At 40.3% G+C, this 14897-nt stretch overlaps 1 protein-coding gene across 1 annotated transcript in view; it reads right to left on the minus strand.

Annotated features, from left to right (window-relative positions):
• Positions 1-14897, minus strand: part of LOC138744810 (apical endosomal glycoprotein-like) — an 88863-nt gene that overhangs the window by 25385 nt on the left and 48581 nt on the right. Inside the window, exon 9 of the mRNA XM_069901911.1 lies at positions 12692-12816. Coding sequence (XP_069758012.1) covers positions 12692-12816 — 125 coding nt within the window. The remainder of the gene's footprint in view (positions 1-12691; positions 12817-14897) is intronic.

Genomic DNA, 14897 nt, shown 5'->3' on the forward strand with positions numbered 1-14897 from the left:
CCAGCTAGCTGTTGGATGCAATTACATGCCAGCTGATTTGGACAACCAATTATTGGATCAAGTCGTACAGCACTGCAGATCAGATAAACTCAGAAGACGTCTACTGGAAAGAGGGAGTGAGTTGGAACTCACCGATGCTTTAACCATTGCTGCTGTATTAGAGGCTGTTGAAGGGCAATTTCATACCATGACCCTGAAAGACAACTCAAGTCAGCAAATTAAGAGGCTCTCACATCGCCATAACCAGCCAAGATATACGCCGACACATGACGTGGAGTGTTATAGATGTGGAAACCGAGGTCACTTTGGAAAAGACCCATATTGCCCGGCCAAAGGCAAAGTTTGCAGAAAGTGTGGAGGTAAGGACCACTTTGCAAAGAAGTGCAAAAGCAAGTCCAATGCAGACCAGAAGAGGAAGAGTACAACTTCCAAAGGCAAAGCCTGGGGGAAAGGAAAGTATCCTGGAAAGAAAGAGACCATTCGCCAGATAGACGGTGACGATGATGATACCCAGGAGGAACAGAGTTGTTACCAATTTACGTTGAATGAAGTACGTCATGAGAAGGTCCCAGTGATCATTGGTGGAGTGACAGTTCAGGTCATTGTAGACTCAGGCAGTGACAGTAATGTGATTGATCGACATTTATGGGAGAAGTTGAAAAGGAAAAAGATCATCTGTACCTCAAAGAAGTGTTCCAAGAAACTGTATCCATACACAGCAACCAAGCCATTGCAGACCATTGGATGTTTTACTGCAACTGTTGAAGCTGGAGATAAGTACACCGAAGCAGAGTTTATGATCATAGAAGAGAGGGGAGAACCATTGCTGAGTAGAAGCACAGCGCAAGACCTGGCAATACTTCATATTGGAGCTTGTGTCAATTCAATTCAGTCATACGAGGATATGAAGCAAGAATTCCCCGCAGTCTTCCAAGGAGTAGGAAAGCTGAAAGGTCGACAATTGAAGCTAGCGGTAGATGAAACGGTCAAACCCAAGGCACAACCAATGCGCCGAACTCCGTTTGGACTTCATGGGAAAGTCGAAGCCAAAATTAAAGAATTGATTGAACAAGACATAATTGAACCGGTGGAACATTCGACACAATGGGTCAGTCCCATAGTGATTGTGCCCAAACCAAAGGGTGACATAAGACTATGTGTTGACATGAGAATGGCCAATGAAGCTATAATTAGAGAATGACATCCTATACCAACAGTGGAAGAAATACTTCAAGAACTAACTACCAGCAAGGTAGTTGATCTGAAGTGGGGCTATTATCAATTAGAGCTGGATCCAGGTTCCCGAGATGTGACAACATTTGTGACTCACTGTGGATTGTATCGTTACAAGAGACTATCATTTGGAATTAATGCAGCTTCGGAGATCTACCAGTATGAAATCCATCGAGTGATTCAAGGCATTCCTGGAGTTGCCAACATTTCTGACGACATCATAGTCCATGCACCAACGAAGGAAGAGCATGACAAACGGTTGAGGCGTGTACTATCTAGGCTACAGGAGGCAGGCCTTACCGTGAATGGAAACAAGTGCCAGTTCGGTGTGTCAGAAATGGACTTCATGGGACACAGACTTATACGGAAAGGACTAAACCCTGCAGAGGCCAAGGTGAAAGCTATTGCAGATGCACGTGCACCTCAGAACGCAACAGAAGTGAGGAGTTTCCTAGGATTGGTCAATTTTTGTGCAAAGTTCATTCCTAATTTCGCGACAGTGGCAGAACCACTAAGGAAACTAACCAGGAAAGGTGTACCATTTCATTTTGGATCTGAGCAGAAGAAAGCGTTCACAGCGCTGAAGCAAAGCCTGACAGATGCAAAAACTCTTGGATATTACGATCCGGCGGCATCAACCAAAGTCATAGCGGATGCCAGCCCGGTTGGTTTAGGAGCCGTGTTGGTCCAGATGCATGATGAAGGACCAAGAATCATTGCCTATGCCAGCAGATCGTTATCAGATGTGGAGAGAAGATACTCTCAGACAGAGAAAGAAGCACTCGGACTTGTATGGGCCTGTGAGAGGTTCCATGCATATTTATACGGCATTGAATTTGAACTCATCACAGATCATAAGCCATTAGAGGTGATCTATGCACCTAGATCCAAACCATGTGCCAGAATAGAGAGATGGGTACTCAGACTACAACCCTACAAATATAAAGTAATCCACATTGCAGGGAAAACAAACATTGCTGATCCGCTGTCCAGATTGGTGAAGGATGGTGGTCCACAATCCAAGTCAGAATTGGGAACAGAAACAGAGAGCTTTGTACGCTTCGTAGCTATTCAGGCGACACCAAAAGCTGTGACTACGAAGGAAGTCGAGAGAGAATCCAAACGTGATCCAGAGCTCATGGAAGTAAGAGAATGCATACAGAGTGGACAATGGGACAAGTGTACTCACAAGGCTTACATTCCCATTAGAGACGAACTTTGTTGCATCGGACAGTGTGTATTGAGAGGTTGCAGATTGGTGATTCCGCAAAGATTGAGACCAAAGATCGTATCCTTAGCGCATGAAGGACACCTAGGTATTGTTGGTACCAAGCAAAACCTCAGAACCAAGGTATGGTGGCCAGGTTGTGATAAGAACGCAGAGAAATTTGTTAAAACTTGAAACGGATGTCAAATCACAAGTAGGAGTAATCCGCCAGAACCGATCCGGAGTACGCAACTTCCGACAGGACCATGGATTGACGTAGCTGTTGATTTTCTTGGACCTTTACCGATGGGTGAATCAATTATGGTAGTGATAGATTACTACACCAGATACTATGAGTACGTGGTGTTGAAGTCCACAACCACTGAAAAAACAATACAAGCGTTAGCAGAGATATTCGCAAGATATGGATTACCTGTTACATTATACTCTGACAATGGTCCACATTTCATTTCAGAGACATTTACGGAATACATGAGGACCACAGGTATCCACCATCATAAAGTAACTCCGAAATGGCCGCAAGCCAATGGAGAAGTAGAGAGACAAAATCAGTCCATTGAAAAACGATTGAGGATTGCACACGCAGAAGGACAAAATTGGCGAGAAGCATTGCTATCTTATGTGGCTGTCTATCGAGCAATGCCTCATGCAACCACTGGAAAAAGTCCTGCAGAAGCATTTTTTGGGAGAAAATTCCGCACCAAAATGCCAGAAATAAAGGAAATCCGAGACGACCAGGAGATGAGGGACCACGATGCTGAAAAGAAAGGGGCAGCAAAGCTGTACACAGATTCGAAACGTGGAGCCAAGTACTCAGACATCATGCCAGGAGATAATGTTCTAGTGAGGCATGAAACTGGTGGTAAGCTAGACACACCTTATTACCATCAACCCTATACTGTCGTATCCAGAAGTGGCAGTATGGTGATAGTCAAGTCTCCGACTGGAGTCCTGTATAAGAGAAATGTCTCAGGTGTAAAAAGGTACCAGTCCAGAGATACATCGAGCGAAGAGGTTGAAAGGCCAATACGAGATGCTGAAACTGAAAGACCTGATGATGTTCCAGAGGCAGTTACCAGCACTCCTGATGAAGTGACTAGAGCGCCAGAAACACCTGAAGCCATGGCGAGCAGTATTTCCGACGCCGAGAGTGAACAACCGAGAAGCGACGACAATATCGCAGGCAGGCCGAAACGAAACCGGAAAGTGCCCAAACGATACGAAGACTTTGTGCCATAGTTTTAATAAGAACTTTGGGACAGTATTTTAATCTTATATCATAAAGTGCATGTATGAGTGCTGTGGGAAGTAAACTTTATGTAGTTGAGTTATAGTATTACCATTAGTTACGATGTTTGTAAGTTTCTGAGGGATATTGGTAAGTGAAGGTAAAGTTTATTTCTGATTAAAGGAGGGATGTCATGATAATGAATATGTATGAGATGTACCGGAAGTCACGTGGTATGAGAGAGAGATAAGAACACAAGCAGGAGAACAAAGGAAACGGGAGAATAAAGCCACTAAGAATTTTACCTGATAAAACTTGTGTTTAATGTTTCCTTAACTTCACATTTCGGGCCACAAATGTGACACATACCATCAACTGAAAGGCTACTTAAAGGATAAATTGGGAAACAGACTGAGATTACCAGAAGGAAGCAGCTTTGAATATGTGATTACAGACACAATGATAATTAAAAGATTTATAACAAACATGTACATCAAGCTGCAAGAGAAGAAAAATAATGAAATAAGCTATAAACCCAAACAAAAGTGGGAAAAAAATTTAAACAAAGATAAAAAATGAAACATGGGAAAAGTTATGTTCTGGAACTATGAAGAATATAATAAACACAAGGTTACGCATGATACAGTATAATTGGTTACACAGGGTATATATCACTCCTCAAAAATTAAAAAAATGGGATCCAACATTATCAGATAGATGTTTTTGCTGTACGAAGGAAATGGGAACAACAGTACATGCAATTTGGGCATGTGAGAAAGTGAAAAAGTTTTGGGAAGCTCTAAATCAGGTATTAAATAAAATCACAAAAAACAACATATCAAAAAATCCAGAGATCTTTCTTCTAAGTAATATAAGAAGTAAAGAATTAGGCCTCAAACTCAATAAAGCGCAAAAAAAGATTTATTATGATAACCTTAGCTTTGGCAAAAAAATGTATAATGTCAACTTGGAAATCAGAAGAGAGCCTGAGAGTACAGCAATGGTACATGGAAATGAATAAATGTTTTCCATTGGAAAAAATAACATATAATTTAAAAAATAAAGTCACATTATTTGAACAAATTTGGGAACCGTACATGGAACATAACAGAGAGGGTTTGCCTTGGACCTCCACCCCCTAAAATTACAAGAAAAGAAAATGATTTGATTCAGTGTGTAAAAGTAGATGACACATTTTTCTTGTTTATTTTCATTGTGTGATAACATTGTTTAATGGTTTAATTGTATCGTATATGTTGGAGGGGGGTGGGAAGGGGGGAGGGAAGGTAGGGGGAAAAAAGGGGAGAAAATGCTCTTTGTATGTATTTTGGTTGATATGGTTCACAGTGTGAAAAATAAAAAATTATATTAAAAAAAATCTTCTAAATTCCATCGAGTATAAGCCTAGTCGATCTAGCCTTTCTTCATCTGTAAGTCCTGCCATCCCTGGTATCAATCTAGTGAATCTTCTATGCACTCCCTCTATAGCAAGGATGTCTTTCCTCAGATCAGGAGACCAAAACTGTACACAATACTCCAGATGTGGTCTTACCAGGGCCCTGTACAGCTGCAGTAGAACCTCTCTGCTCTTGTACTTGAATCCTTTTACTATGCATGCCAACATACCATTTGCCTTCCTCACTGCCTGCTGTACCTGCATGCCCACTTACAATAACTGGGGCACAGCGATACCCAGGACTCATTGCATCTCTCCTTTGCCTAATTGGACACCATTGAGGTAATTAATAATCTTCTCTCCTATTCTTGCCTCCAAGGTGGATAACCTCACATTTATGGAGGATTATGGGCAGGGTGCATGTAGGTGGGACTAGAGGAGAGTAATTAGTTTGGTGTGAAGTAGAAGGGCCAAAATGGCCTGTTTCCGTGCTGTAATTGTTATATGGTTCTAGCACCAATCCTGATAGGTTTATAAAATTATGAGAAGCTTTGATAAGGTAGACAGTCAGAATCTTTTTCCATAATTAAAAAAAAATCACATACTGGAGGACATCTATTTGTGGTGGAGGGGGGGGGGGGGGAGAGGGAGAAGTTTAAAGGCAATGTACAAGGCAAATAGTTTGCACTGGGAGTGGTGGGAGTCTGGGGTTGGCTGACCAGGATCATTAGGGTAAGCAGATACAATAGTAACATTTGATAGGCTTCTGACAAAACACAAGATTATGCAGGGAATGGAGATATATGGATCAGCAGAATTTTAGTTCTACTTGGCCATCCTGTTTGGTGCACCAAAACAGTAAAGGAAAAGAACATATGAGGGAGGTAGATGAATTAGAACTGGAAATTACTCATCTAGAAAAGGATTTCCAAAGATTAGGTTCAGAGGACCATCAGAGGCTCAAACAAATGAAAAATTGATATACAATATGCTCCAAATACACAGCATGGAAAAGGCCATAATGCAGATAAAATGAAAATACTATGAGAGAGAGCCCACAAAGTCCTTTCTTGGCTTCAACGACAATCAATGTGGCACAAACTGGGAATGACAGGATCACCCCTAGACCAAAAGAGATTATTGAGAACCTTCATGGAATTCTACGAGGGCCTATATAAATCAGAATTGACAAGGAGGTCTGATAAAGCCAGTGAGTTCCTGTCTAAATTTAGAATTACCAAATTTAGACCCAGAAGAACAGGAAGGCCTAGATCTTTCCTTTACAGAAGAAGAGAAAAGCATTGAATTCACTGCAGACTAACAAGTCTCCAGGGGAGGATGGGTTTTGACCTGAGTTTTATAAGGAATTTAAAGATTTACTGATGCCGCTCTATATGGATGTGGTAGACCAGGCAATGGAGACCCATACCCTTCAGAATTTTTTCAATAATAATCACTATGACGAACCTTAAAAAAGACAAAGATCCCCCAACACCACCTTCTTATAGACCTATTTCCCTGTTATAAGATACTGACCAAAGCCCTGGCAAAACATTTGCCAAAACTAATAAATAAAGACCAAGTGGGCTTTGTGCAAAAAAGACAGGCAATAGATAACATTGGGCAGACTTTTGAGTATAATGCATCTGGCACAATCCAGAAACAAGAGAAGTCTAGCTGTGGCCCTGGATGCAGAAAAGACATTTGACAGATTGGAGTGGGATTTTCTATTCAAAGTGCTGGAAAAGTTGGGGTTAGGGTCAACTTTTATAAATTGGATAAGGGCGCTGTACCACGTGCCCAAGATTAAAATTGTGACCAACGGACAAATTTCTCCAACTTTCCCACTGACAAGATCAAGTTGACAAGGGTGCCTGCTATTTCCAGCCCTGTTCATATTAGCCATGGAGCCACTAGACCAAGCTATTCACCAAGATCTAGATATCCATGGTTTTAGAGTAGGCCAGGAAGAACATAAAATCAACTTATTGTCGATGATGTACTGATACATCTGACAGACCCAGCTAACTTGTTGACCAAACTGCGCTCTACTCTGGAAGACTATGGAGATCAAAGGCTACAAGATTAGGTGGGAGAAGAGCAAAATTATACCACTTACTAAGGGATGTTTCAGTCAATACCAAGAAAATAGCTATTTAAAGTGGCCACAAAACACGATTAAATATCGAAGAGTCAGAATAGACAATAATTTGAATAATTTATATGAACTAAATTATACCCCCTTCCTTGGGAGAATTGAGGAGGACTTAAATAGATGGATGTCCCTGCCCATAACTTTAGTGGGCAGGGTCAACTGTGTTAAAATGAATGTATTACCGAGACTTCAGAACCTCTTCCAGACAGTGCCCGTGGTGTTGCCCAGGGATTCTTCCAAAAATTGCTCTTGCGAGTAAGAACATTTCTATGGAATAGAAAGGTAGCCAGGGTCTCTATGCAAAAATTAACCTGAGATAAATGTGTGGGCAGATTACCAATGCCAGACTTCAAGAAATGCTATTGGGTAGCCCAGTCAAGATACATCACCTCGCTCTTTGAAGGGGGATGTGTACCATCCTGGGCACAAATAGATCTGCACGGAGTAGGTGAGAAGGTAGTTGAGGACATTATTTATAAATAGAACACTAAACTGTTATCTGCGAAAACAGGCAGCCCTATGCTAAAACAAATTATCTTAATTTGAAATAAAATTAATCAATATCTAGGAATCAAAGGGGGGCTGTCCCCAAAAATACCCCTGGTTCCAAATAGATTAATACCATTGATGGTAGAATACAAGATCCTAGATACCTGGTGTCATAATGCCACCAGTGTTACAGAGTTCTGTGTTGTGTATTGCCCTATGTGTTGTGTGGTTTTTATGTTAAAAAGTGACAGTTTGCCTTAGAGAGCCAAGGTGAAGGTGAACTGCTGAGAGAGTAGGAGATGGACTGAGCATGTGCAGAAAAATGATCTAAAAATTTCTGGACTTGGATGATAAACCACCACTGGGTGGTGCTGTGGAGTGGAAGAAGGCCCAGAGGATGAGTCATGGTCTGGAGGACAGTTTAGAATGTTGGGATTTCAAAAAGGATGAACATTCCAAAGGCAGCCAGAAGGATCCGGACAAAGCCAGTTGTTCCTCTCTCTGCAAGGAACACAAGAAGACAACTTCGAATTTTTTTGCTCTCTCTCTCTCTCTCTCTCTCTCTCTCTCTCTCAAAGATCTTTTGGTTTCAGTTTACCAAACAAACTGAATTTTGTTTATGATCTTTGCTTCAGTTGAGATTGAAGTTTTGTGAGTCTTGTGTGTTTTGTGGCTAAATTTTTCTGTGGGCTGGTTGGAAATATAACATAGACTTTAATTACATATGTTATATTTAGGCTGGGGAATTTATTAGTTTTACACTGTTATAGGAATTTGCATAGTAACCAGTGGGCATTGTTAAATAAGGGAGGGATTTTGAATTGAAGTTTGAAGGTGAATTTTTTTTGTAAATAAAGTAATTGTTCATATTTACCCCTGTGTGATATGCCTTTTTTGTGGATACTGGTTTGATCTTGTATCATAATTTGGGGGAATCATCTGGGTCAAACCAATTTGGAAGCTTTAGGGGCAATTGACTTGTGCTTAGTTATCAGTCATCTGAGTTTGACTCAAGCTCCAGCTTGAAATTAAAAATAACGGTGAGTGTATAAATCACCAGCAGAAAAACCAGCAACTATGAATATTGACCAGTTTATAGCGAACCCTTCAGTGGTTAATTTAAAAATGGCTAAAAAGTCAGAACTGATGGTTATAGTTGGCAAGTTAAAACTTCTTACAGTAAGAACTGTTAAGCGCTATGTAGGAAAGGGGGTATTTGAAGAAACTGCATTAGAACAGTTTCCAAAGGAGAAATTTCTTTACTTCAGTGGAAGTAAAGTTGGTTTTGAGAAAACTAGAGTTAGAGGAAAAAAGAAAGGCAGAAAGGAAAGCCTAACAGGAAACAGTAAGGCAGGCCGAAAGGGAAGAGACAGAGGGGAAAAAAGAGAGGCAGAAAGGAAAGCCGAATGGGAAGCAGTAAGGCAGGCAGAAATGGAGGAAAGGGCAGCCACAAGGGAGGAGAGAGAGAAGGAATGAAAACATTAGCTAGAACTAGCTAAATAGAGGCAGACCCTAACCTAAGGAGAGGGAGATGCCCAAAACCCATGTGCTGGTCAGGAGGAGAGGTTTCTGGTCAGTAGAGAAGTGAGGTTAGTTCCCCATTTGAGGAAGCTGAAATAGACCAGTATTTCCAGCATTTTGAGAAAGTAGCTGTAAATTTAAAATGGCCACCAGACCAATGGTCACTCCTGCTACAAAGTGTTCTTAAACGGAAAGCCCAACAGATGTACTTGTGTCTCACTGTACAACAAGCAGCTAATTACGAATTACGATCTTATGAACTAGTTCCAGAGGCTTATAGACAAAATTTCAGGAGTTTAAAAAAAGGCATCAGCCCAATCTTACCTGGATTTTGCTTATAGGAAGGTTGTGTGTTTTGATCGGTGGTGTGCCGCAATGTAAGTAGAAAATAACTTTGATTTATTGAGGGAAATCATTCTGATTGAGGAGATTAAAAATTGTGTTTGTGACGATATTCAAGTGTACTTGGCAGAGAAAAATATAAAAACTTGGCAAAAATTGGCTAAATTCGCAGAGGAATATGCTTTAACCCACAAGCCTAAATGGACACCAGGGAAAACCTTTCAAAGGAATACTGCTGATAATCCAAGTAGAGTAGAAAGAAAATCTAGAAGTGAGGTTAAAGGAAGAGAGCAAGAGAAATGGGTCAAGGAAAATTTTTCGAGTGTTATTTGCCACTGTTTTAAGAAGCCAGGGCACATAATAGCAAATTGTCTTGTACTGAAAAGGAAGAAAGAGAAAGGGGTGGCACCAACTGCCTGTGTTCAGAGTGAGAAAGTTAGGGAATTTTTTTTAAACCATTCATGACTGAAGGTTTCATTTTGGTTAAAGAAGGATCCAATCAAGTGCCAGTTAAAATCCTGGAGCAACCCAATCGCTTGTATTAAGCAACGTTTTGAATTTTGGTGAGGAGACCGATACTGGAGATGTGAATTTACAGAGCCTATACCTTTGCATAGAAGAGTGATGAAATCAGATTTAGTTAATGGCCCAGTTACGATAGGGATAAGATCAAGTCTGCTGGTGGATGGAGTTTCTCCTTTGTTAGGGAATGATTTAGCAGAGGGTAAAGTCATACCTGCAATGAAACTCACAAGTAAGCCATTGGTTTTTGAGTCCGAAAAGAATTTGGAAATCTACCCTGCGTGTGCTATTACTAGAGCCATGTCTAGAAAAAGGGTAGAGGTAGAGAAAGTCTGTGGTGATCCTGTAGTGGAGGCAAGCATTGAGGACAAACCTAAGAATCCAGATTTGCTGTTGTCAAGAGAAGAATTAATAGCCAGACAAAAGCATGATCCTGATCTTGCTGGGATAAGAGGTAAGATTCTGTCTAACTAGGAAATTGAAACTGTGCCAGTAGGTTACTTTGTTCAAGATGAAATATTGATGAGAAAGTGGAGACCACAAGTGATACCTGCCAGTGATGTCTGGGCAGTAATAAGACAAGTTGTAATTCCCAAAACTTACAGGAATGAAATATTAAACTTGGCTCATAGTACACCTTTAGGAGGTCATCTTGGAGTGAAGAAGACGGTAGAAAAGATAAGGAAACAGTTTTATTGGCTGAAATTAAGAAAGGATGCTGTGAACTTTTGTAGAACCTGTCACACTTGTCAACTGGTGGGCAAGCCTAATCAAGAATCACCAGTGGCACCTTTACAACCCATCCCTGCTTTTGGGGAGCCCTTCTCAAGTGATAGTGGATTGTGTTGGCCCATTGCCAAAAACCAAAGCAGGAAATGAATATTTGTTAACACTCATGTGCACAGTTTCAAGGTTTCCAGAAGCTATTCCCCTGAGAAACATTAAGGCAAAGATGATTATGAAGGCTATGCTAAAAATTTTCACACTGTTTGGCTTACCAAGGGAAATTCAATCAGACCAAGGGAGTAATTTTATGTCTGGAATATTTCAACGGGTGGTGTATGAATTGGGAGCCCATCAAATTGTGTCATCTACCTATCATCCTGAAAGTCAGGGGCCTTGGAAAGGTTCCATTTATCTTAAAAAATATGATGAGGGCTTATTGCATGGAAAATAATGATTGGGATGAAAGAATCCATTTGTTATTGTTTGCTGTTAGAGAGGCAACTCAGGAATCTCTTAGCTTTAGTCCATTTTAATTGGTGTTTGGTCATGAAGTCAGGGGTCCATTACTATTGTTGAAGGAACAGTGGATACATAATGATATACAATCAAATCTGTTGGATTATGTTTTAAAATTTAAAAACAGATTACATCAGGCTTGCGAGATGGCAAGGAAAAATTTAAAAACTGCTCAGGGAAAAATGAAAATTCAGTATGATCAAAAAGCAAAATTTAGGGATATTAAACCTGGCAACAAAGTATTGGTTTTGTTTCCAATGCAGTCAAACCCGTTTAGAGCTCAGTTTTCAGGACCATAAAAGGTGAAATCAAAATTTAACCAGGTCACCTATGTCATTGAGACACCTGATCGTTGAAGAGGATACAGGTCTGTCACGTGAACATGCTTAAACCTTACTTTGAGAAAATGACTGAGGAGGAGACTAGGATTCCAACCAAGGTGCTAGTTATAGAGAAAAGTAAGGAGGAGATAAGTTTCATGGAACGTCATGGAGCACAGAAAGTGATAAGCCCCAGGCTGGAAAATTCTATAGTTTTGCAAAACTTAGATACCAAGTTAATGCATTTGACTAAATCAGAAAGGGAAGAAATGAAGGCATTACTTATGAAATTTAAGGATATATTCCAAGATGTTCCAAGAAGAACTTCTGTGGCTTGTCATGATGTGGAAGTTGATGATGCTAAGCCTATTAAGCAGCATCCTTACTGAGTTAATCAGAAGAAGAGCAGATTGTTGGATCAAGAGGTGGATTATATGCTCAAAAATGACATCATCTAAAAATCAAGTTCAAATTGGAGTTCACACTATGTTCAGGTGCCTAAGCCAGATGGCTCAATTAGGTTTTGTATAGATTATCAAAAGGTAACCTTGGTGACAAAGACTGATGCGTTCCCTATCCCCAGAATAGATGATTGTATAGATAAGGTGGGAAGGCTAAATTTCTTACAAAGATTGATCTCTTAAAAGGTTACTGGTGTATTCCTTTGACAGAGAAAGGCAGGGGGATTTCTGCATTTGTTACACCTTCAGGATTGTATGAGTTGACAGGTTTCCATGAGATCCCCCGTCGTACTTCTAAACTCCATCGAGTACTGTCCAGAGTCATCAAACATTCCATATATGGTAACCCTTTCATTGTCATGAAACTCCTCTGGACACAACCCTCTCTAATGTCAACACATCCTTCCAGATTATCAGTGCACACCTCATTTAACTCTCTGTTCTCCCCATCCTTCTCATTCATGCCTGAGTACATCTCTTCCTGTGTTAACATTATAAAGGACTTATCAATCATTCAGTGACAAGTCCAGGGATCACGGTGTCGGGTCTGTTACCTTCCAGTTCTGAGTTGTGTGGATTCTGACTCGGCCAAGTTTCCACGTCAGTAATGGAGTTATTACCATATTCCAGACCAGCCTCTTCTCCTGCAGGTCCTCTTCCACGTAGACATTCAAAGTACCTGTTACCACAAGAGGCCAGAGAGAGCTCAACTCTCAAACGGATCCTTGTCCTGATGCACCAGGAATTTTTGTGCAAGACAATGTAAAGGGAACTTCAATCTTGTCTTATTGCAATTAAGATTAAACATGAGGGCAGCATGCTTAATGTAGCAGTTAGCAAAACACTATTACAGTGCCAGTGACCGGTTCGAATCTGGCTCTGTCTGCAAGGAGTTTGCACATTCTCCCTGCTCCATGTTTCCTCCCACCTTTCAAAATGTCTGGAGGTTGTCAGTTATTTGGGGTATTTGGGCCAGAAGGGCCTGTTACCATGCTTTATATCTAAATTTACATTTTTGAAATTAAATTAAAAATTTTAAAAGTTAAAATTTAAAAACTTATTTGCCCTTGGAATTTAACAGGACAGTTACTTTGAACCTGCTTGAAAACCTATATCTAACATGTCTTTTTTTGCTTTCTTTTATCTTTTATTTCCCGATTTCCCAGTTATTCAGTTCTGTCCCTGCCCTGGATATGTGTGACAGGACAGTGTGGAAAAAAAGCTTCACTCAGTGTCTAACCTCTAGAGTTGTCCTCTGAATGTGTGACAGGGTTAGTGGGAGGGAGTTGTCTATAGGCCACCAAATAATAACATTGCAGTGGCACAGGCAATAAACCAAGAAATTATCTGTTGCATTTCAGAATGGCAGGGTAGTTTTCCTGAACAACATGTAACTGAATCTATATGGGAGTATATTATCTAAGACCTGGTTCCATACAGTGAGACACGGAAAATAAATGATCTTGTCATTAGGGATCCTCTCGACAGAGGGATCACAATATGATGAAATTTCTCATACAAATGGAGGGTGCAATAGTTTGATCTAAAACCATTGATTTATACTTAAACAAGTAAGGCAACAAGATGAGAAATAAGTTGACTAGTGCAGACTGGGAACAGGCCATGTGGTGGGACAGATGAGGAACAGTGGAAAACTTTAAGAGATTTTTCACAGTGTTCAACAAATGTATTTTCCAGTTGAAAGCAAGCACAGAGAGGGGAGAGTCAGCCTTGGATAGCTAAGGAAATAAAGGACGGCATCAAACTAAAAACTCATGCATCCAAAGTTGCCAAGTGTAGTGGGAAGCTGGAAGATTAGGAAAGCATTGAAAAGCAATAAAGAACCACCAAGAAGCAGTAAAGAAAGAGACAATAGATTATGAAAGAAAATTAGCACGAAATATAAAAACAAATAGGAAATTTTTTAATGATAATATTAAGTGGAAAAAAGTGCCTAAAGTGAAGGTAGGTCTCTTGGAAGATGAGAGAAATTAGTTTGGGTAATGCAGAAATGGCTGAGACTTTGAAAGACTATTTTATGTCAATCTTCATAGTGAAGGACATGTCTAACATGCCAAAGAGTGATGCTATGTATGTGATGGGAAATGAGGACCTCATTACAATCTCCATCATGAAAGAGGTAGCAAACTTGTGGGTCCAAAGGTGGATAAGTCCCCTGGTCCTGATGGAATGCATTCTATAGTACTGAAAAAAAGAGGCTTTTGTGATAATTTATCAAAATTCTCTGGAATCTTGGCAGGTCTCAGTGGATTGGAAGACAGCGAATATCATACCACTGTTTAAAAAAGGATGTAGGCCAAAAAAGGTAACAATTAGAGTTAAACAAGGAAGCCTACAGACTCTGCGATTGTAGTTCAATAAACAAAAGTGCTGGAGAAACTCAACAGGTCACACAGCATTCTTTATGAAGCAAAGATAAATAACCAACATTTTGGGCCTGAGCATAACATTTGTAATCAGGAAAATGCTTGAAGGTATCATTAAGGAACAAATAGTGAGACATCTGGATAGAAATTGTTCCATCAGGCAGATGAGATGCAGCATGGATTCAGGAAGGGAAGACCATGTTTGACAAATTCAGTGGAGTTATTTAAGGCTATAATGAGCAGAGTGGATAGAGGGGAGCAGGTGAATGTTGTATACTTAGATCTCCAGTAGCCAATCACAACTATTCATGATATACATGCATAATTTGGAAGCAGGGACTAAGTTGTATTTCTAAGTTTGCTGATGACACTA

This window comes from Narcine bancroftii, chromosome 1 (genome assembly GCF_036971445.1).
Source record: "Narcine bancroftii isolate sNarBan1 chromosome 1, sNarBan1.hap1, whole genome shotgun sequence".
Classification (NCBI taxonomy): Eukaryota; Metazoa; Chordata; class Chondrichthyes; order Torpediniformes; family Narcinidae; genus Narcine; species Narcine bancroftii.